The 25,087-nt window shown below is 35.9% G+C and overlaps 2 protein-coding genes across 2 annotated transcripts in view; both read left to right on the top strand.

The window, feature by feature from the left end:
• The first annotated feature begins 1,351 nt into the window (after nucleotides 1-1,351).
• Nucleotides 1,352-6,558, top strand: LOC115903495 (transmembrane emp24 domain-containing protein 11-like). The gene is made up of 5 exons (XM_030948025.1): nucleotides 1,352-1,504; nucleotides 2,346-2,446; nucleotides 3,151-3,276; nucleotides 5,388-5,534; nucleotides 6,403-6,558. The coding sequence occupies exons 1-5, from the start codon at nucleotides 1,375-1,377 to the stop codon at nucleotides 6,550-6,552; spliced, it is 654 nt and encodes a 217-aa protein (XP_030803885.1). The 5' UTR covers nucleotides 1,352-1,374; the 3' UTR covers nucleotides 6,553-6,558.
• Nucleotides 6,559-9,252: 2,694 nt separating this feature from the next.
• RNF212 (ring finger protein 212) overlaps nucleotides 9,253-25,087 on the top strand; it is a 71,127-nt gene continuing 55,292 nt past the window's right edge. Inside the window, exons 1-11 of the mRNA XM_030947409.1 lie at nucleotides 9,253-9,364; nucleotides 10,785-10,846; nucleotides 13,484-13,558; nucleotides 16,284-16,340; nucleotides 18,900-18,958; nucleotides 20,366-20,427; nucleotides 20,517-20,586; nucleotides 21,396-21,441; nucleotides 22,215-22,278; nucleotides 23,810-23,882; nucleotides 24,564-24,754. Coding sequence (XP_030803269.1) covers nucleotides 9,253-9,364; nucleotides 10,785-10,846; nucleotides 13,484-13,558; nucleotides 16,284-16,340; nucleotides 18,900-18,958; nucleotides 20,366-20,427; nucleotides 20,517-20,586; nucleotides 21,396-21,441; nucleotides 22,215-22,278; nucleotides 23,810-23,882; nucleotides 24,564-24,754 — 871 coding nt within the window. The remainder of the gene's footprint in view (nucleotides 9,365-10,784; nucleotides 10,847-13,483; nucleotides 13,559-16,283; nucleotides 16,341-18,899; nucleotides 18,959-20,365; nucleotides 20,428-20,516; nucleotides 20,587-21,395; nucleotides 21,442-22,214; nucleotides 22,279-23,809; nucleotides 23,883-24,563; nucleotides 24,755-25,087) is intronic.

Below are 25,087 nucleotides of genomic sequence, written 5' to 3'. Positions count from 1 at the left end.
GTAAAGGAGTCCTAACATCCCCCCTGACATTCCTAAGGATCAACAGCCATGAGATGCAATTTTTATCCCTCTATCCATATGGAGTCAAAGCAGTAATGTGTAAGGAATCGGTTCTCTTCATCTGACAACCTTTAAATACGGGGATGCTGATGGGTGATTTTTGGAGGTGAACTAATACTTGTGCTACAACTTCCATGAAGATACTCCAAGCTGTGAAATGGAGTGAACCCAGGATAGTCCTAAGCCTGTGCCAGTGTTACACAGGCATTCCTTTATTGAGACAACTTCATAGATGGCAGGTGCAGTGAAGGGTAATAAACACAAATCAGTCCTCCTTCTGCAGATGTCAAATAATCCAGCAGGAGTTTACCCCAAAATTTTTATTTAGGTTACAGATATTGAAGATGAAGGGTTGTGCACCTTCTTCCTTGACACAAGAAAAAAGTGTGCTCTTGTGCAATTGGGATAACATAAATTTTATGAGGAAAGATGGGTCCTCTCGACTGGAAATTATCCCAGAGGTGGGTCCTCCCTGCTGGAAATGACCATTCAGACAGAGTGATCTCCACTTATAGGACAAGGAACATTTAAGTGATAAATGAGTTTGTCATCAGACATACGCATTGGTTGACATTAGTACAAAGAATAAAGATAAGAACCTCAATCACTCTTTGATTTATACTATAACTTTATTCAGATAATGTATTAGGAAATATCTAAGAAATAGTCATTCCCATATTAAAAAAAATCTTGTTCTCAAAGTGTCAATGTTGTTATTTTTCCCTGCAATATCATATTCACTAATGTTATTTGATTATTTAATGGTTTATTTGATTATTCAAGTTCTTTTGACTTCTTTGTAGTTCTTTCATGTAGTGCCTGTGGGTTTTGATCAGGTGCCTACATTTGTACAATGATTTAGGATGGAAATGAAAAGTTTGCTTAATAAAGGAGGGGTGAAGCTCTGGAATAATCACCCAGAATTGATGGGAAATAATAACTTCATCTAAGTTGAAAATATAGCAGTTTATGGAAAGAGGTAGCCAATGTAGTTGCCTACAGTAATCTAGGGAACTAATCTCAAGCACCTGAAAGTCCCTTTCAGTTCCATGCTCTTCTAAGTATATAAAATAAATTTTAATCTAGATGCTGGGAAAGAAGAAAGAATTTTAAAGGTGTCTTTTCCATGTTATCTCATTCTCCAGAACATGATGTAGTTATTTATAAATGTGTAACCACCAGCTGCCTTTTCTCACAGGTTTTTTTCTCTCTCAAAAATACTCTGATAAGCAGCTAACAAGGAACAACCACAGGACTACAGGCATTTGTATGTAACTATCTTCAAAAGCAGTACAGCAGGGATACATAAAAAACATGAAAAGCAAATTAATAGGATTTCTTATGAACTTTTGGATTTCTTTTTCACTCGCTTTGTATTTTCACATTGGAGAAAGAGAAGAGAAATGCATAATTGAAGATATTCCCAGTGACACCTTGGTAGTTGGTAGGTACCTGTCAATGCTTTATGATGATCTAACCCAGGCAGTAACAAAGATAACTGGAAATGTAACAGCAATTTCTGTGACTGATGAATATAGTAAAAAAACAGAAAAGGACACTCTGAAAATAACTCCCTGCAGCAGGGATTAGGTTTAAAGTCCTTAAACATTGTGTGTATCCATCACACAAAGAAATGCAGATTGTCAGAGTGCTTTACTGACTAAACAGAGAAAAAGAATTTTTTAATTCTACAGCTGTGGGACTGCTGCTTCCATGTGTGCTTCTGCATGTTCTGACTGATGTACTCACTCATATCAGCATTTCTGTAACATGGTTTTCCCCTTATGAATGGCAGAGTTACTTTTTTGATAAGTGCTGCTCTGAAAAGAGACAATTCACAATGTACTAAAGTTTCATTTCTCCTCTGATACGAGAAGCGCATTAAATTAATCTACAAGACGGTAAATGTAAGATTTCAAGGGGATAGTAAAAATAATAGAAATTAATTTTTTTAAAAATAATGTTTTAAGTGTGAAAGACAATTCATATAATGTAACTTGAGCTTTTGGAGGTCTCAGTGTGCCTTCTAGAGGCTAATCTTCCCAGAGCATTAGGAGTAATTAGGAAGTTTTTCTTGTTAATTAACCCTTTTTTGTAGTACTTTAGAACATTTTCTACTGTAGTAAAAATTTATTGCATTTGACTCTGCTATGAAGTACCCCTGAACAATATTAATCACAAACACATTAAATACATATATATTTTTATTTTTCCTGAAAAAGTGTCAAGGATGTTTAATGTTAAGCTATGTTTTACTTAACAGATTTATCTCTGTTTTTATTCAGGGAATTACAAAGTACAACGCTGGGATTTACATATACATGACTTTCTTGAATCTGCTCCTGGTTTGGGAATGTTTGTGACTGTCACGAGCCCTACTGGTGAGGTAAAAATGCTTTATGAATGTTTCTCTATGATTTATGACGACTTCTGGCACTGGCAGGCAGCACTATCTAAAAATAAAAGACACTTCTGAGGAAGAAGTAATTCTACAGTCTACCCGCTAGTTCAGCATTTTGATGCTGAAAGATGAAAAGTAAAAATAATTATAATAGTTTATAAATATGTGTATGGACAATTTTTGAATTACTACCAGATTTGCGAAACAGTGTCCATAAGGAGAATTAGTGACAACTGAGAAAACAAGTTAAATGGAAAAGAAAACCCCAAAATTCCCTAATGAAGATGGTACAGAATCCACTTGAGCATCCGAAAGGAGTGCTGATAATAAACAAAACCCAAAGTCAAGGTCACCAAGGCTGCACGTAGCCCTCAGGCAAGAGCAGCTGCCTGAGGTCTGAGCTTTTCCAGCAGTGGACAACTTATTTCCCTGCCTAGGCAAGGTGTCAGTTTTCAGACTTTGAATGCTTTAGAGAGCATTGGCTTTTGTAGATTGCAAAATTCTGTAATGTTTTCATGTTCACTGTGAGCTAAGATTGTTTTGTTTTCTCTAAATGTGTTCTGAAATTTGGATAAATTTAATCATGTCAGCAGCTTAACTGATTCCTTTTTGCATTCAATTCACAGTACTGGTTTTTGATTTTTTTACTGGTATAAATTACAAACCTAATGCATATATCTAAATTGCAGGTACTGCTGTCAAAACTGTATGGGCCACAAGGGACCTTTACATTTACATCCTACATCTCTGGGGAGCATATAATCTGTTTCCAGTCTAACTCCACAAGATTTGCAGTGATTGCAGGAAGTAAACTGGTAGGTGTATTTCCTAAATACTCTTCGTTGTAACAGTACAAATCATTACCAATAGCAGAGATTTCAAACTGGATTGGAAGTTGGTCTAACTTCTAGCAGATAATTCAATGTTTTTAGTGATTAAAGAAAGCAAACATAGAATTATGCAGCTAAAAAGACAAAAAGACTGTTCTCATATGTAAAAAGTGTCAGCATTCAAGAGGCAGGACTAAGGATAGAGAGATTTAATGTTTGCAATGTGCTTTGAATGTGAAAGATTCTGATCATTAAGAACAAACTAATTTGAATCAAAAAGACAAATATGTAAGATTGACTAACACAAGCATTTGACATAAAGATATTCCATGTATTCACTAACTTAGATTGGATTGCCAATGAAAATGTAACATTTTAGCTTTTGAAAGATATTCAAATGAAAAATATGTCAGCATATTTGTTATTGTCTACTCCCAGCAAAGTTGGTTTTAATGCAGATTTGTGGGGGGAAAAAAAGCCATCAGAGGTGACAGCATGGCTCTAAATTTTTTTTTTATTGCAGCAAAACAAAATTTATAAATGCTGTTTTGAAATTTTATCGATTTGCTGCTTCCCAAAACCAGAGGAGAATTACTCTCTAGAGTGGTTTTGGGGCTTGTTCTCTTCAGCTGACAGCAAAAGAGTTAAATAACCAGCTAAATATAAACATCTTCTAAATTAGTTAAGGTAAGCTAAATCTCATCCTAGCTGTGCACTATCAGAAACGTGTAGATAACACAGAAATAACAATACTGGAGTAAGATTATTACACTGGAATAACAAGGTGTTCTTATAGGCTGATTGATAGAAATTAATGGAAATTTAATCATATACATTGCAAAAGCAATTAGCTCTAATCATAAAAAAAATAATTGTGGCGCTTATCAACTTGAGAGAGTAAGGGGGATAAGGCTTTGGTTGGTCACAGTTAACTACACACCATGAATGTGATTCTGAGGATGTGCAGGTGATTTTATCTGGAATAAATGGGGGTGTATTAGCATTATTTTACATGATACATGCACCATGTAGAGTTCTGACCACCCTATATAAAAGAAGCCAAGATATGCAGGGAAGGAGAACATTAATATCACAAATATTAAATAACGTTTGTTTGAGAACACAGAAATAAAAAAGGAAAATACTGTCCTTTTTAATTATATCTGGAGGAATAAAGGTCACAAAAGGAAAAAACATTCTTTAGCAAAGATAAATCTTTAACTGTTCTTTGTAAGGATCAGATGGTTATCTGAACTCTTTCAAACAAAAATAAAGAAATTAATGGACCACAAGGTTGTGAGATGGATTTCTACCTATACAGTTAGGTAACTTCAAGACAACTGAAAGAAAATACACTCTTCATTTATGGCTGCTCTCTGAGCAGACCTAACTTCTACTATGTTAATATCAGCTTCTAGGGTTTAGAAGATTATTTGTTTGGCTAAAACCTTCTTATTTTCTCTTAGGCATTAACTGGCTTCTAGGAGAAGTTTCCCCACTAGTTTTAGTAGAATTTTTCATGAATGCCAAAATAAGTTGCATAACATTGCAAGTTCCACTCTTCTCTCTTCTTTCTGTGGTTCTATTGCTTAGCTGGCTTGAGGCATTTTTGCTATAGATCATACAGCAGCCTGGAGGATATTGGGAGATATTCCAACTTGGATAAATAATGTGAAGAAAAGTTATGTGAGGGAACCTAGAAGTGCATTTGTAAAAAGCCTCCAACAGTACCATTAAAAATAGTAATTTCTGCAATATCAGGATGAAAAGTGAAATATAATAAGCAGTCTTTTTTTTTAAAACCATTTTTGGCAAAGGCAACATTTTAATGGCAGTTGAACCAATACTAGCATAAAATAATGCCCTAACATTAGTGAAGATTGTAAATTTTTATAACTAATTTTAAAATAAAATTAAGAAACCCTTCAAATTTTCCACCTGATTCCAAATTTAGGAGGAATTCTAATTTTTATAAACGATTAAAACTTTTTCCTGAAATGATCTTAAGGGGAAATTTTCCATAGTTTCGTTTTTATTCTAAGGAACTTTGAAAAAGCAGAAGATACATTAATGAGAACATTTTTTTCTTTTTGCAGCGCATCCACTTGGACATCAGAGTTGGAGAACATTTTTTGGATGAATCTGCTATTCAAGCCAAAGACAAAGTGAATGAAGTTAATATCAGACTAGAGCATCTAATTGAGCAAATTCATCATGTAACCAGAGAGCAAGAGTATGAAAGAGTATGTATGTCCCCTAATGTAAATGTTAAAAAATATTGTACATAGGCTTATTGATTTATGAAGTATTGTGAGGTTTATTATCCAATTGCAGGGGTGTTTTTAACTAAGTCATAAAAATCTATAGCTATTTAACCAAAATAGTCTCTATTACCTTGCAAAATATTTTTAAGTGGTTATATAAAACTAATTAATCACTGTGGACTCATGCTTGTAGCAACAGGTGTCATTTTCTAGCAGCAGGTGTTATTTTAAAGCAGGATTTTCCAAGCAGAGTTTTCTTGGTCAGACTCTGCCACAGCAGCCAAGCTGGTGGCAGGTACCATTGTGGGTGATGCTGTTGTTTCCACACTGCCCTGGGCGCACAAACTCCATTGAGTGGGGAAGGAAATGACTGAGTGTACATTCATATATCCCCATGAAGTGTACATTCAAACAAGTGTACAACCAATTGCTTTCTATATGCACGCAGATAGACTGCGAAATGTATCAACTCGTTACCCAGTTTGAAATGTATCAACTCGTTACCCAAACCCAAAAATTTGGCTGCAAAAGGGTTCTTGACAGCAGTATGGAAGTGACTGTAAACCTAAACTGGTTAAAATCTGTACTGATGGAACATTATTAGCACAATGCATCTTCTGTGAACAAGGGAAGCTTTGTTTACCTTCCTGATTCAGGATGCAGTGTGCCTGCTTCTCAGTTTTGATTTGTGCAGATATCCACCATAGAGATAAGTACAAACCTTCACTTTTATCTACGTGGAAAAATGTTTTTGTTCACCACTATGCAGAAGAGGGATGCCTTTCTGGTTACCATGAAACATACAGATGGCAAAAGGTTATAATTATGCTTTTCCTTTATTCTCTAGGAGCGTGAAGAAAAATTTCGGAAAACAAGCGAAGAAACCAACAGCAATATTTTGTGGTGGGCTATAGCACAAACATTAATCCTCATCTCTGTTGGAATCTGGCAAATCAAATCTCTCAGAGATTTCTTCATATCTAAGAAGCTTGTTTAAGTTCTATGAAGTCAATGCACAGATTCCAAAGTTGCACACCATGTAACACTGAACATCCAAAGAAACCCTGCACCTATGAGAAAATTGCTTGTATAGAACTCTCAACATTCTCTCATCTTCTGCTCTAACTCTGGTTTCTCCAGCTAGGTCACAACCTCTGGCACGCCCTCACGTTTTGCTCCTTGAATCCCATCTTTTATCATTTTCTTTCCCCATCTATGGATGTAAAGCTAAATATAGAAGGAGTCAGCGACTAAGGCAGAATTTAAGTTCAGTACCTAGCGAAGAATGCTTAATTTAGGTTAAATCTAAAATACAAATCTAAAATAAAGTTTCCTAAGATTTTAAATTACTCTGCTTGCTGAGTAATCTTATTTGGCACTACCATGAACAGTTCAGCACTTCAGTCTGACTAGGATTCAGATAGTAAACAGAGAAATAATTACATCCCCTGTGGTGTTTAATTGGGTGAGAGTGTCTTGAACTCAATATACGTATGTGTAACACCTAAATATAATTGTGAATGCTTTCTTGTAAAACATTCAGAGTTTGAACTGATCAGTGGTGGCAGCAATTATCATAGAAGAGAGAGACCCAGACAAGCAATTTGGAATTATACTTACTTTTTCTTTCAGAAAAGCCTTTAACATTAGGTTGTACAATTGATGATGACCAGATGCCTCCCACAGTTGTTTATGTAAATTACAGTCCTTATGAAATATGCCAGAGAAACCCAAATTATTTTGTTTCTTGGTAAACAATGCCAATTTTATTTTAATTCATTCCTGCACTAAATGCTTCCATGTTGAGAATTTTTATAATTTTAATTATTTAGCAACTTTAATATGACTGCCTACAGAAATTACCAGGTTTTGACTTATTTCCATTTTACTTATTGCAGCTTGGTTGCATATACCTTTATGCCCTAATTTAGCTAGTTAATGTACAAATAGCAGTATAACTACAGTTTCATACAATGACAAGTCAAAGGCTGTGGTTAAAATTCCAGATAATTAGTTTGACAAAGCAGCAGCAGTAGAAGGAGTTGGAGGTGATTACATACAAAGACATGGAAGTTGAAGTTTCTAGAGCACTGTGATAGCGGAATATTGTGGTTTGTTTTCCTACCCATCTTTTCAGACCCTTTGCTGGTTTAAAAGGTAGTGAAAGGTGAAATATCTATAGACCAATTATTGTTCTAAAGGCATGGCTTTCTTTCTTTTTTCTATCTTCCCACCTGTTGTTTTCTTTAGCAAGGAAATGACATTTTCCTTGAAGTCTACTTATATTTCCAGCATGGGAGGTAAAAGACAGCTTGTAGTAGGCGAGAATCAATAAAATTGATATAAAGTAGAGACAAAAAGCAATGTTCCAGGGACCAAATCAATCCAAATAAAATCTCATAAAGCTACTCACTGCATTGTGTCCTATATTTAAAAATTTGGATACTTCAGAGGTGCCACTTGGAATGATCAGTAAGTAAGTGTTATTAAATTCACTTCCATAGAGCACTCACTCAGAACATGTCTTGTAATAACATCTCTGGTGGTGGGTAAGAAGGAAATATGTGTTAAAACCATATGGTATATGAAGTCCAAGAAGAAGGTAATAGAGTGTTGTGACAAGGCTGTGGCTCAGACTTTAGTTGATGTTTAGTGTAAGGCTCCTAACCACATCCCAGTGACAAACATAACTCATTTCACTTACAATACACTCCAGCTGGTAATCCAGGACAAGCAACGTTTCAGAATTCATAAAAGAGCTCATCATGTTTCACCATATTAATTAGGTCTATAGTCAAAGAGTACAGACTCAGCACAGAGACTTGGGCATCTTGAATAAAACTTGTGATTGCTTAGCTCTTTACTACTACTAATGGTACTATTATTAACAATAATCATCACCATCATCATCATCAGATTATCATCATCATCTTTGCTTTTAGGAAATGTTTTCAGTCTCCTTCAAGATTTTTAATTAACTCCATAAAATAGAAGGCGACTCACAGCTCTTTTGGGAAGCACTCTGAGGGCAGAAATCTTTGTGAAATTAAAAGCTTCCTCTGCAGTTTGTGGCTCTGTCATACCCAGAGCTACAGCCTGCACTGCAACTAAGTCTGTAGGGGACTTTCTGCCTAAAATTTTCATCACGGGACACTAGCAAGCGATGGGGTCTTTTTTTGTCTAAGAAATGAACATCAAATCTCCTTGTTTTGCTCTTTTTCCACAACAGAAGATGCCACAAACCTGTGTTAGTGAATTAACAAATTTCCTGGATTCTTGCACTTAAAAGAGTGAAATCCACAATTATTTTCTCTGCTTTTCTTTTTTTCCCCTCCATCTGCTGACCCGAGAGGAGCGAGCAGGGCGGGGCTCCTGCTGAAGCCCCTGCCCGGAGGCCTGTGGGTGCAGCTCTGTTCCCCGCGTGTGGGGACAGCGAATCTCTCAGCGCATCGTCTGTGCCGGCACCGCTCCACTTTGGTAGTGAGAGGCCAGAAAAAACAAATTTTATTGCGGTGTGTGTGAGGACCAAGCTCTGCCACCCTGAGGCCCCGCACCGGGAGGGGCGCGGGCCGCGCTGCCCTCAGGGCCGCCCCAGCGGGCAGCACACGGCGGGGACGCCCCCGCGGGGCTCGGCCTGAGGACGAGCGGCTCTGCCCCAGCCCCGGGCTGCCGCCGGGCCGTCCTGCCCCGCTGCCCCATGGCCGTGCCCATCTTCTGCAACTCCTGCATGTGCGAACCCCGCACCCCCACGCCGCGGTTCTGCCTCACCAGCTGCGGCCACGTTTTCTGTGAGGTTTGCCTGCAGAAAGGTAATAATGGCTGCTGGGGCGCGCCCGGCGGGGCGGGCTGTGCTGCCGTGCACGCATCCACCTCAAACATTGCTATTTCTCACCCGCTGTGGAAAAAAAGAAAACCCTGAGCACTTTTAAGAATGCTACTGATAAGCCTTTCCAGGCCTTGCTGTTGATTCGCTTTGAACAGTAAAACTGTGTCCACCTCCAGGTGGATGTGACTTTGAGAGCAAGCCTTGGGCACACGCGATGGAGGCTTTAACAAAACTGGATTCTGGATGCTTATGATCCATGATTTTGTAAAAAAAACACCCCACAAATAGATGCCTTTTTGTTCTGGAAAATTTTGGAAAAACAACGTTTTTTTCTTAGTGAAAGAGCAATTGAAAAAACGGAGGATTTGTTTAGGGTAGGTTTTGGAAGTAGTTTTAATAAATTTTGAGGCTCCTTACTGTTCCTGAATACGTTCAGCAGCATGTGGGAAGATTGGAGGTGATGTTTTGAAGCTCTTGTGTTATGTACAATTCCAGAGTCATATTCTGGGACTCATGTGAAGCTTGGTTTTTGTAAGGGCAAACAGAAGAAATGATCAATCTTATTCCAGAACTAAAAGCTTTTGACTAGATGTTTTCACGGGGTGCTATTGAGGATAGAGGATCATAACATGCAGCTTGCAGGCCCCTAGAAGATGAACAACATCTTTCCTCTCTGCTTTTAATTTTGTTTAGCAGAAAAATACATGAGGGATTATATATCTTTTTGCTGTGAATTCAGTAGTAATGAGACTTAAAATGTATTTAAAGATGTTTATAAACACCAATCTTTAGAATCTTCAGAACGGCAGTAGCTAGTACAAATATAAATTATAAATATTGAAATAATGTGCATTTGCTATAGATATTTTCTAATATGTTTGCAGAGAAAGAGCTTAAAAGCCATAAAGTTTTTAAAACTGATTTTATTGTTTTCTCACTGGAGGAATTCAAAAGGCAAAATTACTAATTTCTTGACATTTGGGTTTCATATATTTTGTTGGGACAACCCAACTGTGCCCCAGTCTAAAACGCCATATATCAGATTGACTGTAAGTCATTAGTGCACTTAGGCATACATTTAATTAAACCAGGCAAGCAGTCCTATTTAAATCAAGGGAACTAAAAGTCACCTGCATTCTGTGACACTAATGATATTCATAAAATCATTTACATGAATACTTATTTACAGGAGTAAGACCTGATGACATTCACACACATTTTTCCTGCACAATTCAGTGCAATGGTTATAGAATGAAATTCTTTATTCATGTTTATTCATATTTCTTGTGTAACCTGCAGATTTCTTCCACAAGCTCCAGAGGTTTAGGCATCACATTATATGTACAATGTATTCAATATATATTCAGTTTTATCTATATTTTAAATGTGTCTTTACCTTACAGGCAAAAAAGGTGAATGTCTGGTCTGTAGGAGGGCTTGTCGTACCTTAGTCCTTTCAAAAGAGGTAAATCAAGGTTTAGTTTTGTTGCATTACATTAATCTGTGCTTTGCTTAACAGCTAAAATATTTGCATTAAAAAATGCTTCCTTTTTTGTTTTTGCCAACTGTGACATGAATATTTACTGGTAATAGGTTGCTAAACTAAGACACTTAGGCACTAGACAGCTCTATTTTTTGTTGTTAGTATTCCTGTAAATTAAAGCCTATGGAAACTTTGGTTTTCAGGTACTGCTAGACTGTAAATAATTCTAAACTCAAGAAATATGGCTGGTTACTGTGTAACATCAGTGACTACTTTCAAAATGTGGAAAAATGTTTATTGATTTTGGCATTTGTACATCACAGAAAATGAGCTGTAATGAATTATTTCTTGTAACGGACTGAAAGCCTGCCTGATAGCTCAGCAGTGTTTTGAAGTGGATTAGGTTTTTCCCCATTTTCTCTTAAGCTTAACTATTTTCCTTGTGGCTGTCTGATTAAGAAAGGGTTTGAAATATTGTTGGGAATTTTTGTTGCTCACTGGAGAATTAAGAGCTTTTAATTCCCTTTCTTGGTTAATCATTAGGAATCTTTAATTTTGCATTTCTCCCAGGAGCAATCTTCTCTTTAGCTGATTTCATAAATAGGTTGTGAAAACATTTATATTTTTGTAGACTGATGCCTACCTACGAGCCAATGCCTTATAAGGATAAAAGAGAAACACTAAAAACATTTAATAAAATTCAATACAGCTAACATGAAGGCTTCCTAGGAGTCTTGCACATCGAAGAAGACAATGCTACTAAAAAAAATTGCAACTAAACAACAAAATGCAATTATAATACATAGGAACAATGCACACAGTAATCAAATATGAAAGAAATCAGAAAGCCCTTCATAAAAATTCTAAAGGGCATATTTTAATATGCTTTCAATATCAACGTATTCATGCTGCAAACATTGTTAATAATTTCAGCCAAAGAATCATTTAAGTTGTTGAGGACCTCTGGAGGTCATCTTGTTCAATACCTTGCTCCAAACAATGTTAATTTTTAAGTTACATCAGTCTTAAATTGCACCATTTCAGCAGAACTTGATAATTTACTTCAAAAGCACAGAAGGAATTTAAAAATGCAATGATTGGGTTACTAACAAAAATATTAGATGTTTCATTAGAACCTGCCACTGCTCTGGAGGGCTGGAAGGAAGCAAATTACCATATTCTTTAAAAAAGACATTAATGATGATTGCTTATCCTTGATTAAGAACAGATAAAATGATTGGAATGATAATTAAAGATGCATATAAAACAGTCATGGCTCTATAATTCAGGAACCTGAGTGGAAATATACCTGGTGAGCTTTATGAGCTTGATGCTATGGAAGAATTCCCAATGAGAGGAGGTGCTATAAATGTGTTAGAGGTCCTAATTAAATTGTATGTTGGGGTAATCAACATGTACACATTAAATATTCTCATCTTTACAGTAATGCATTCTTGTTGCCTTTATGTCTTCCTTCTGTGCCTCATGATCCCCACTTGCTTTTCCTCAGAGGATGGTTAAGTGTTACAATAAATCAGATTCTGGCTGTTCAGTATTTCAGAATATCAAAGGAGCATCTGCTACTCCTCCATGCAGCAGATAAAATATAAACAGTGTTACACAAATCTTTATTTGAAAGAGTTTTTATATCAGTATGAAGCTGGTTGGGTTTTATTTTTTTCAAATCTGATAGGTACTTAAACCAAGATCATTGCTTTGATAGAACCCTAAATACATTGCAAGAGCTTGGTTCCTATGAATGCATGTCATTTAAAGAAGCTGAATATATTTTTATTAATATCTTAAGTTTTCAAGATGGAATATTATTGTATTGCTTTTATTTTCTTTACTGAAATACCATAGGTAGATTAACTGTGCTGTCTGTCTACGTTTCTCCATCTGTCAGTTGGAAATTTTTGAATCTTTAGCTGATGTCAACCAAATTCAAAATTGCAGAGGAAGTCTCAAATACAATTACTTACCTTCTGTGAGTTCTGCAAGAATTAGTAGCTGGGGAAAGCCAGGAAGAGCACTTTTCCTAAAGCATGCACAGCTCTGATTAAAAGATACAAGTCATAAAATATTTTAAAAATTCAACAGTTACATTAAGGCTCTTTCCTTATTCTGGGATAATATTCTGCTGCCCAATGGGCAGGGAGAGACAAAGGGATCCCAGTCAGCATTGGAACTAAACTATTCTGAAAAAGGACTTTGAAACAAAACTGATTGTAGGATGCATCTCATGTGGCTGGGAATGGTGAGAACCAAAAAGCCTGGAAAGGGGCTGCCAGAAACGTGGCTGTTGGTGTGAATGCAATACCTGTTCCAAGGGCCACAGCACCCTCCTTGAATGTCCTCTGCACCCTGGTACTCTCTTAATCACTATAAGTATATATGTGGGTAATACATTTAACAAAATCCCAATGCTTTCCAGATGGTTGATAAGGCCATTAAAGAAAACTAGGCTTATTTTCAATTTCTGCATTATCCTTCTCTAATCTGTCAATTTTTTTTTATTTATATTCATCAGTCAATTTAAGAAACACTTTACAAAAGACTTTATTTAATATGACTTGCTAATAAAAATGCTAACCTTGGTATATTTTCATTTCTTCATAGACAAGTCCTGATATTCAGTCACTGTTCAAGCCAATAGATGTGTTAAGCAAGAAATATTCAAAAGAAATATCACAGGTGAATCTGCCTTTAAATTTTTTTACTCTATAAAATAATCAGCAACCCCTACTGATTTTTATGTGAATGGGAAAAGTGAATGAGTGAATGCTTGAAAATGAATGTATGGCCATTACCATCTTTACTTCCTTAATTCCACAGTTTCTGAGTTCTTAAGGAGACATAAATTATTCATTATGGTCACTGCTTATGTTTTCAAACTCTCTCTAAGGACCACTAGTCTGGTTATTTTAATGGTGTAAAATCACTTTCAATGCTATGCAGTGAAAAATTAGATCTTCCACAGGCTTAAACGTGCCCAGATAGTGTGCCTTAATTACAGCAATAAAAAGTTACACAGTGAAAACTGAGCTGGATACAGTCCTGAACTGACTGTGCTCTCTCTTCTTTCTAATTTATTTTTTTTAATCAAAACACAACTCTTTTTTTTTCCCAGGTAGATGCAGTAAATGATTCCAAGGTCATTTTCCCCATACTTTCTGTGAATTCCAGATAGGATTTCTTTTGTCAGGCTTAGTTTCTAGTCAAGAACTTCAGTAGCTGTCTGGGTTAAATGAGTGCATATGAACTCCCTTTTCCTCCCCATTTTCTGCATCTCTTCAGCTTGGCTTTGGGACTCTGTGTCCTTATCCCTCTCCCTGTGCATTTCAGCAGCAGTTTCAGCCACTCCAGCAGTACACTGTCCCTGGGCCTGGCTGCAGCCTTCATTGGCTGTTCTCATCTCCTTAGGCTGGGACTTGCTGACCTTTGAGTGAGCTTCCTGATCCAGCAGAACAAGAAGCCAAGGGATATCACCTGTGTCCTCCAACAGTGGTCATGGATTCATATTTGCTCTACCCCAGGCTTTACAGACTTTTCCAAAGCTGAGCTTGGCCCCTTTCCTGAGCAGGGCTCCTCCTCAGATGCAGAAGGTACACAAGGTAAATGTGAACTCTTCCTCTGTCCTTCCAAACCCACTTTTTAACAGCAGGATCAGGAATTGCTGTATAAACTGAACAAATGCAGGGAACCTGCACACCTCCAATCACATAGGGAATACAAACTTCCATAGTGTGCCAAAGGAAGGAAAAAGGGGCTCAATCTCTCCTGGCTGAGGTGGGTTTTCTGTAGCCCGAGATAACCCGTTGGGAACATATTGAAGTGTAGTGAAGGCATTGAGGTATGTTCAGAACTTGTCCCAATATCAAAAGATGTAAGAGCAATTTCTCTAATCTCTTATCTAATCTAATATCTTGTCACTTTGGTGGGTGCTAGGAAAGGATGAGAGCAAGGCTGGATGTAGTGATACATCTTCAGAAGAGCCTCCCAGCTTTCAGCAACTTGTGTCAGAGATTTCTCAAAGTGGGATTGGTCTTCTGCATTCAGAAGCTTTGGTGGATATTTTTCCCCACATAATTGTCAGGTGGTTTCCTGAATTTTAGCATCTGTCACATATTGTGGAAGGGAGGTTCACAGGTTGTTCACTGCACAATGATTATTTTATTTTTCAGCTTTTAACCTGTTAGTTTCATTTCTTACTCTTGAATTTGATTCAGGAGGAAAAAATATCCATTCTCATGCACTATGTCTGTGCTAATCATTAGTTTTAGACTGTTGATGCAGCCCTTCTTCAACTGTCTTTTTTTCAGCCGTGAAGATTCATATTCTATGTGGTCATTCTTTTACTGAAGTTCTTGCATACCTCTGATTAATCTGAACTGTTTTCAGACCTACTCTGTCCCTTCTTAGATGTTAAGCAGACTCAGGATATAGGAACATACATTTTTTAAAGGGGAATGATGATGTCCCCAATTCAATTTTAAACTACTGGTAAGATCTGATTTACTTTTTGAGTGGTACTGAACACTAAACTGACAAATTCAGGTTTCTCCCAGACCCAATAACTCATTTCTGAGTTAGGGAGACAGCTCAGAGCCATCGTTTTCTAAGTGAACATTTCTTCCATCAGTTCTTCCAAAGACACACTGATCCTTTGCTGAGTATTTAGTGGGAACCTCCCAGGTCCTTCCCCAGGGAATAAAATTAACCATTTAATTTGGATAGTCTTCTATGGGTTTATACTCTCAGAGTGTTTCTTCTTGGGTGTCTCAATTCCTACAGATTTTCTGGTAGTTTTCTTACATGTGATAAGGAAGATTTATTAGAAGTTACTGCCTGTGGTAATTTGTTCCTCAAGCTCTTGTCTTGCCTACCTTGTCATTTTTACTTTTAACTTGTCATGGTTTATGATCCTCATGTGGACACAAGAAGTGCTTACACATCACCAGACAGTGTGTCTAACAATTATTTTTTAATTAACAGGGTATTTTTACAAGGCATATTATAATTGCCAGTAAGACAGATTACTTTTTATGTTGCCATTAATTTTATGTGTTTGCTTAGCACTGATGAATAAGAAACACTGCAGCTAAACTGGCTTTCTAATGTCTTTACCTTTTTATTGAACTTAGTGTTAAAATATAACTTCAGTGAAATAAATCTACCAGCTCTACTGTAGGTCATATTGGATTAAATTAACTTCACTTCATAAGACTTTTTCTATCAGTGATAATAACTTAGAATAGTTTGGGATTTTTTTTGAAGAAGATTTAAAAAGATGTGTTAACTGCCTATAAAAGACAGAAAACTTTGAATACTGTGAAGTAGTTATTTTCCATCACTTCTTTGCTGAGGTGCATAAATGTAATTATGCGAAGCTTGATATAATAACTGTATTTATTTTTAGGTTTCAGAATTTCAAGAAAGATTTCATAAGCGTTTATTAAAATACCACAAACAAAAGGTAACTCTAATTGCAATTTTCTAGGGTTTTGTTTATATTTGCCTTGTTACTTTGGGTTATTTTTAGAAATGATAGTAATCTATTATGGGAATTCTTAGAATAATTTATCAGGATTGACTCATTACTGTCTTTATAAATACCTATTTTTAATTGTTTAAAGTCTGTGAGGACTATTAATTCTGGTTACTGTTTCTAATAAAATATTCTGGTTGTAAACTGGTTAAGATTACATGGAGAATCAAAGGACAGGGAGGGAAGAAACCAGTTCGCTGTATGGAGGGGAATGTGGAAGAGGTGGGGAGAGGGGTCCTAGAAGATAAGCCCAGATGAAAAGAAGGGCTGACAAAATAAATGAGAAGCTTGAGCAATGGGGAACAACACTAAGGGCTAATACCCTGAATTTGGGATAGCTGAGTGTGAAAGACAGAATTAATTACTCTGTGGAGAGCAGGTACTGCATTTGTGACTGTGCTTCTTCCTTTGTAGGTTGGAAGGCAGATTCCTTTTTCATTTTTCAGCTGCTTCTAAATATTTGATTAGATTGTTGGATTTTTCTTTTATTTCTAAGGACATGGGATGTTGCTTAAAGCTACTTGGCAGTATTGGTGACTTGACCTATAAGTGGGTGCCCCATGTATGAAATGACAGAAGAAGATAATGTAGCTGCCCAGCTGCCATTTCATGTGTGAGGAGAGTTTCTGGTATGATTGCCATAGATAGAAAGCTTGGAAAATTAAGTACTCTGTGGCCCATTCTTCCTTCTTCTCCATGAATGCATTTTGGGATCACTCATAGTGTAATGTGTGTAGGTCTTTTAGGGTCCTGTTCTTCTGCTTTCAAAGCCAGGCCAGGGTGTAATCCTGATTTCATCCCTCTTCTAATCCGTTGTACCAACTCCAGATGGTAAAACTGAAACCTGTAGACAAAGTAAAACAAATATCTTAATAGAATTCAGCATAAATTGAGATGTTATCTCCAAAGAATCTGTGGAGAGTTTTGATACTTTGTAATGGTAATTTTTTAAGTTTACTCTTGAGACATTCACTCAGCAGTGTTTGTGAAGTATTCAGGGGTGCTGCTTGACCTAAGGAAGTTGTCCAGGTGACAGTACCAAAACAGTTGAAAATATATTGGTTGCTGCTTCAATGGCACACTGTTTTGGGTGGGTTTGTTGTTATTTCTCCCATTCTGTGTATTGTTAGTATGTTAAAACTGCTTGCGTTGGATCAGGGTCAGGAGAGGCCGGTTGTATTAAACACCATTCCAGCTGCTCATGCTTGGCAGTCTTGTTGCAGGTCCCTTTCCTTATTTCTAGTTTGTCATCCTTATTACTGTCAACCAACAAGGTCTCATGGTCTTCATTAAACTGCTTTCTTATTTCTGTGGGTTGTGCAGGTATTAGGGTGCAGGTGGTGGTGGCCACTTGCTGTCCGTGTTCCTGGCAGGTCTAGTTGTCCTGCTATGCTAGGATCCCAAAATACTGAAAATCAGAGAGTTACTCATGTTCTTTAAGGTACTTTGGTCTTAAAATTACCCAGTCCTACAGAACAACAGGGTAAAGTACATTCTTCCTGACTGGTTCCTTTCTTAATCAAACCTAGCTCTCATTAGGAAAGAAGTAAAAAACCAGAATACCAAAAACCAGATCTTACATAAATTACATTTTTTCTGTAATCTGTTTTGCAGAGGTTTTCGTCTGCAAAAAGAGCATAGTATCTCCCACAAACAGTATCATTTTATAAATCAGGTAATTTTATTAAAGGATTCAAATAATAGTTTGAGAAGCATGAAAAATTAACAAGCAAAGTCATAATTTGCTTTCAAATCAAAACATGAACAGGGTGAAGGATTAAGGTCACCTAATGGAAATCAGGGATAAAACATAGATGCAGTATTGAGGCTATTCAGTAAATTTTTACATCCTTCATAAAACATAATATATGTTCACATAATGAAAGACTGTAAAAAATGCACATACTAGGGAGCTGACCTAGTCTTGTTGACCTTAATATTCTTCCATTTTGCCAGCTCATAACATTTTAAATGGAGATATTTCTGGTTGTGTCTTTTAACGGAGTAGAAGAAACTTTTCACTTAGGCTTACTACAAATAGATACTGAAGTGAGCTGAATACATTTTGAATCTGAAATGAGAAATATGGGAACAATGTGTTTTGTACATTTATTGGTAGCTTTTTCAGATAACTCTGTATTAATCATAACAAAGCTTTTATATCAGATATGAAAAATAGGAAGCAAAAGAAAACTGGTTTTAAGCACTTTTCCTAGTATTCATTTATCCAGTATTACCAGCATACTTAAGAAAAGGTAATCAAACAAAGTCTTTAACTGCCAAAAAGAAGCATATCTCTTCCAGACTGACTGTTTAACGGTTCCATAACACAGCCATAACAGCTCCAATAAATCTGGAATTGCAGTGATGTCTTAATGTTAAAACCAATAGAAAGCAGCCTTTCAACACTTTTGAATACTAGCTGGATGAAAATGAAGCTGTATATCACAGAAACAGACTTTGTTTAAATCTCTGATTATCACACAGATAGCAAAGCTGGAAGAGTCTCTCAAGAAAGTAACGCAACAAATTCAACAGTTACAATGGTAAGAAGTTTAATGTAGAAAAAGTAAATGTAATCAGACAACAGTAATTTTAATTTATAAAGGAATAAAAATTCACGTTTTGTTTGCCTTCCTTGTGTGTTTTTACAGAAATAAATGTATAGTGATTTTTGACATCAGATTAGTTTTATTCACAATAATCTATCCTGTCAGGAAGGAATCCTTTTATTTTACAATACAACTCTGTAATTAACTGTAAAAATAAATTTTTAATAAAGTCTGTCATATAGATATTCAGTTTTAACTTTTTATTTGCAGTTACATAACCATGTTTGTGTATTTTGCAATAGACTTTATAGCATCAGCCTGGAAAATGCTATGATGCCTTTCCTGGTATCTTAGCCCATTTATAAAGTTACCAGAGTTTTGTAGCATGCTTCTCATTGTTTCTATTTCTAGTAAAAATTAAATTCTTCTCTCATCTTGAATTACTCTCTTTTCTCAAATGTTTCAAAGTGGTAGCCAAGAGGTCACTCATCCTTATCCCTCTGCTCAATGACTGATATACCTTCATCTTTTCATCTTACTTATTTCCAACATAAAGCTAAATTGTTATTTAAATCTCCTTAATAAGCCAGTTCATGAAACCAGCATCTTAGTTGCACAGATTTGATGTTTAATTGATCTTTATTCCTTTTCTGTGTTTTTTTTTTTTAGTACAGACTTTCCCTTGACTCTTAAACGCACATAATTCTGTATTTTGCTCTCTCAGGCTGCTTGGTGTAATGTAACAGAAAGAAAAACCCAGTATAAAGGAAACTCTGTATGTGGTGGATTATTGCAATTTATATATTTTTATTCATTTTATGCCTCCATTTTCTAGTCTTCATCTCAAATGAATAGCATCTTGGTTATATCAATTACAGAGTTCTTACTGAATTTTAGATTTTTTTTTGAGTTCTACCTAGAGAGAAGTGTCCTAGGGCCTCTTTTTGCTTGCCTAGTAAACATAATCCTCCTGTTTATGATTCTTGCCAAAGGTACCAGTTGTGTGAAATTACTGTTGAATAGCATGAAAATGCCAACATTTCATTTGATAACTAGATTTCTTAACGCTTGGTAAATGTATAATTTCGTGAAATGAATTTTGTGCTTAGCTATAATTAATAGTTCTATTTTAACATCTGTTGTCCTCTAAAGTACTCTGCCATAATATTGTGCTAAATTTGATATTGTTGAGTATATAATGAGCACTGCAAGTATTATGATGTAAAGATCAAGTTCATAGATTTACCAAATAAATTCTTTGCTTCATGGCAAATAGTGTCATGTTAAAACCTGCTACTGATGGATAAATGCTTTGATTTTTTACTTTATTGACCAGTTAGGCATGTTAACTAATCAAACCAGCCTTCAGTTTATATCTGTTGTTTCTTTTTTCCCCTTTAGTATGAAACCTCCTGAAAACACTACACCACTGCCATTTTCCAGTATGAGCAGAAATCCTTCCAGTAAGAAGTGTTGGTTTAAAATATTAACTATGGAATACCTGTCACTGGACATAGCTGTGTTCTAATAATAAATTTCTTAATGACTTCAGTTCCTTCAAGAAAACAGAATGTTTATTCTTCATATTCTCTTCATTCGAGTCGTCCTTCCACTTCTGAAACGTGGGTACAAACTTGTTCATTTTCAATGAAAACCTTAACTAATATTTTACACAGAAAGTAACCTTTTTGTAGTGAATTTAAAATATTTTTTGATTTTTTTGTGTGATTTGTTTTTGCAAACTGTTCAAATATGAATGAACTGAGGAAAGTCTTATCTATTCAAGTGTACATTACAGTTGTATGGACGGTGGTTACTGGAAAGAGATCTAAGGCATGATGCACCTTCTTCCAAAGAACTTCTGGATGAATAGCTAGATAGATGAATGCATAGATAGATAGATTAGTGAGACACTCTCCATTTGCCATAGAGAAAAACTAAATTTATTGTACAGACATCTATATGTACACTGTAGTGGTCACAGGATGGATGGGATGAGCCACTCCAGTAAGGCCCATTTAATTTTAAGTAAATTGAATATACAGCTTGCTCAAGCTAAAATATTTCTATACCTTTGATTGTGACTTCCTTTTCTACAAAAAAACCCAGAGATTCAGAGTGCCCTTGTTGTGGATACAAATGAAAAATACATAAATATGCATATTTATTCAGACAAATAGAAGAATAACAATGCTAATCATAAAATAACTTACTCTGTAAATGTCTTAACCAAAGCTCAGAATCGGTGAATAGATTTTTCTTACTGCTAGTGAGTTTTGGAATAAGTCCTAAATACTTTTGTGTCTTATGCATTATGTATTATGCTTTTCCATTACTAGTCAAATTAAACATTAGAATCTAACATGATTTCAGTCTTTTTAATGAAAATGTTATTTTTATTACAATGTCATACTTTGACCTTTCTTGCAAGGATGGAGGCAATGGAAATTGATCCTCTACCTTCACCAATGAGGAGAGTAAGTGGGTTTTTTTTAAAACTTGTTTATGTATAGTTACACACATATATCCTTTTGATTTCTCTTAAACTGTTAATGCTGCAAAAAATAGGATTCATCCCCCATCCCATTCAAAACTATTCTGATGTGCATGATGATTTCAGATATGCTTGATGCAGGATAGAAATCAGATGCTCCCCAAAAGAAACCAAAAGCAAATAAATCACAACATTAATTTCTTGAATTATATTCTCTACATGCCATGTACTGGCTTTTAAACTTGTGATGCCAAAGTAAATGGCAAATTCTTAAAATCCCAATATTACAAAAATGTCAGTGGTCTGAAAGCCAGGTATTTAGATACCTGAGTACTCTGATACTTGAGTAGGGAATTGCAGGTTTTGAGTGATACTGCTAACATGAGAATGAAGGCAGGAGCTTTTCTTGGTGTTGGTATCCTGGTTAGGAGAGGTAACATCCAGGAACAGCTGCTAGCTTGCAAATGGGATGTCAGTACAGAAAACAGTGAGAGTGTCTGATAACACTTCTTATCTGAATGTGATAGGTTATATAATAAAGCTAAAATACATGTATTTCCCACCTGCCCATAGATCTTTAAAAATAGTAACTTAATTCTTAGGTTTTGCATTTTAGTGCTATGAACAAAACTGACAGCAGAGAGTTCTGGAAATCTGCAGGCTCTGTAGACCTTAAAAATATAACACTATTGCTTAAAATGTCTTTATAATTCATATGCTTATTACACTGTGGTTAATGACTTGCTGTTCATTTAGCTGGAGACACCACCTGGTCCAACAAGATTATCAGTAATAACTCCACCACAGGATGGACGTATGGGTGAGTAAAAGTAAACTTTGTAACTGAATGACATTTCTGTTGTATTAGGAGGATGAGTAAATTAAATTCCACACATTAGCAATTTACTAAAAAAATCTGAATTGTGTTGAGGTGTGAGGAATTTACCACATGGACTTCAATCCAGCAGCTGGGAAATGGTTAAAATGAAGTATGAAATGTTTTCCTAGTACTTAATTCTTCTGCTCAGTAAATGATTACTTGTAACCAAACCAATTTTTGCTGAAACAACAGTTGCAAAGAAAATACTGTAACTGTATGTGTGATTGAACAGAACAGGAATACTTGTTGACCTTCTGTTAAGCTTCCTAATTTTGTGTATTTGTGGTTAACAAACAGTAACATTGTCCACAATGCCGTATTAAACATTACATGAGGAAAAGGGGGGAAACTAAATAGAAGTTAAAAAATACTTAATAACAGAAGTGAGGTAGTTAAGATCAAGAATTTCTTGAAAAAGGTGATTTTTTCACCTTATCACTGTTACAGGATATAAGACATTTTACCTGCCACTACTTGCTTTCATTCCTTCATACCCTGAGCTTGGGTAACACTCAGATGTAAATAAGACATGAGTAACAGCCTACTGGAATTGGTGCAGTCTCTTGAGAACTGTTTATTTGTGAGGACTTTCCCAGAATTCCTGATGCTTTGCAGGCCTGCTCTCTGTGTGTCTCTCCCATTTTTGGTTTTACATTCAGCGTGTTTCCACAGCAGTCTATGCTCAGGAAGCTTTCACCTGGCTTCAGCACTTCATAGAATCCATCTGCAGCCACATAAAGAACTTTTAGCACTCTTGTGTTTTTACATGGTGTAAGTGTCCTGAAACAAAGACAAATGCAATTTCAATGGAGGAGGAAAAATTGCTTTTTCTGTGTTATGTCTGATCTATATGCTCAGATCCTTCCTAAATCCATGGTTGCCTATAAATTTAAGCATAACAAGATAAAGAGAGCTGAGGTTAACTGTTTTTTTTATTGTGTCTAAATATAAATAGATATTTATTAGACAGTAAAATTTTATGTAGAACAGTTATGTGTTCAGCAGATTTCAGAACTTTCACATAAAGTTTTGCAGTGGATAAGGCTGAGGGAATCAAAGTTTATGTGCAAAAGTAAGGGTAAGTGGAAACAATGATTTAATGGTGCACTAAGGAAAGTTTCCTTCTCAGAGGTGGATGGAGCAAAAAAAGATCAGCTGAAGAACTGGAGCACTTCAGCACAGCTGTCTTGATAGTCTAATAATAGTCTAATAAATGAAAGAAGGGGAAAGAAGCCACCATGTGTTTAACTGGAACAAGATTTGCAGAGATGGTGCAATATGATGTTTTTGTGACAGCTGAGCTCTCTCACTGACTATGGTAATTGTGCACCATTTTTAGTTCTTGAGTGAATCAATCATGAATTTGTCCCAGATCATGCAATAAAAGTACTGATATTTGTTTCCAAAGTCATCTTTTAAGTAAAGTGTGTAATTCACAATGGTCTTGTTTTCAAAAATCTGATTCCAACAGGGAGTGTATCCTACAGGACTTCTCAGATAGCTCTAATAAAGCCAAGTCAGAGTAGTGGAACAGGATCTACAAGGTAATTCAATACTTTTTCAAGAGGTTACCATCTCCTACAAGAGATTGAAATATCCCCTCTGGCCTTTGATAATCTGTATGTTCAGATTCTAGATCTGAAGAAGTGTTACTGTGCAGCCTAGCTATCATCTACATAAATGTTTGGTTTTGGGGAAAAGTTTTATTTTGAAATCACATTTTTCAAAAATGTGCAGTTATAATCTGTGCTTCTGTAGCTGTTGACATCTGCAGTCATGGTACTCCTATAAAAAGGGGTAATTTTATAATGAGGAAGTCTAACAGTGTCTCTGCTATGTCATTCTTACAAAAATCAGAGATGAAAGCACAATATCTGCACAAGGGCTGTTCTCTGAATAACCTGAACTTTTCATGCAGCCTGCAACAGCTGTTTCTGTTTTTTTCATTTAATCAATAACTTTAAATTGTTCCAGAAAAATTAAACTCTTGCTCATTATAATCATTAAACCAAATATATCTTCCTAGCAGAAATTTAACATACATGTAACAAAGTACTTTTTTCCACCTCTGATTCTAAAATTGTTTTGTCAGTCTGCTTTTTGAAATATGTAAAAATATTCAGTAAGTAAAAATATATAGACAACAAATTGAAGTAATTTTGAAATCTTTTGTATTGTTATAGAAGTAGCCTCAAATCACATGCATGAATTAATTTCATTAACAGATCCACCCCTGTGCTGAGATTACCACATAGTTCTTGTCCATCATCATCTGGATCCCAGAGCAGTCAAAGGGGATCATGGGCTAATTCTGATTTCAGAACCCCTCAGCTGTATCCATTTACATCACCTTCCCCACAGCTGCCTCTGTCCAGGCAGCCAATCACCATCTCTGGACTTCTGCAAAGACAACAAGGCAAGTATATTTATAAACTAGCATTTAACACTGCCTGAAAAAAATTTCAGCATAGCAGCTTAAATAAATGAACCAAAATAAAAATGATATTTCAGAATTTGAAGTAGGCTTTCAGCAAAACATGAAAGATGTTGGTGTTTATGATTGTATTTTGCCTTGGTCTTATGTGTGGGATGGTATCTGCTGTGAAAATGTGTTCTTGCTTCCCTTTAGAATTAGATTTTAACAGAAATTTAAATCTGATAATGCCCAAGTTTTCTGTGTCAGCTGCACATTTCTTAAAGATCTGCCCATCAAGACATCCATGTAAATGTCCACAGATCACAGTAAAAA

Source organism: Camarhynchus parvulus, chromosome 4 (assembly GCF_901933205.1).
Source record: "Camarhynchus parvulus chromosome 4, STF_HiC, whole genome shotgun sequence".
In the NCBI taxonomy this organism is placed as follows: Eukaryota; Metazoa; Chordata; class Aves; order Passeriformes; family Thraupidae; genus Camarhynchus; species Camarhynchus parvulus.
This window is presented reverse-complemented; position numbering and strand designations above follow the sequence as displayed.

What these genes read in the sequence shown, in the direction of transcription:
- LOC115903495 (XM_030948025.1), top strand. Translation starts at nt 1,375, where the DNA reads ATGAAAAGCAAATTAATAGGATTTCTTATGAACTTTTGGATTTCTTTT. An exon ending in CAGTGACACCTTGGTAGTTG is followed by an intron (nt 1,505 to 2,345) that starts GTAGGTACCTGT and finishes GTTTTTATTCAG; the next exon opens with GGAATTACAAAGTACAACGC. An exon ending in TCACGAGCCCTACTGGTGAG is followed by an intron (nt 2,447 to 3,150) that starts GTAAAAATGCTT and finishes TCTAAATTGCAG; the next exon opens with GTACTGCTGTCAAAACTGTA.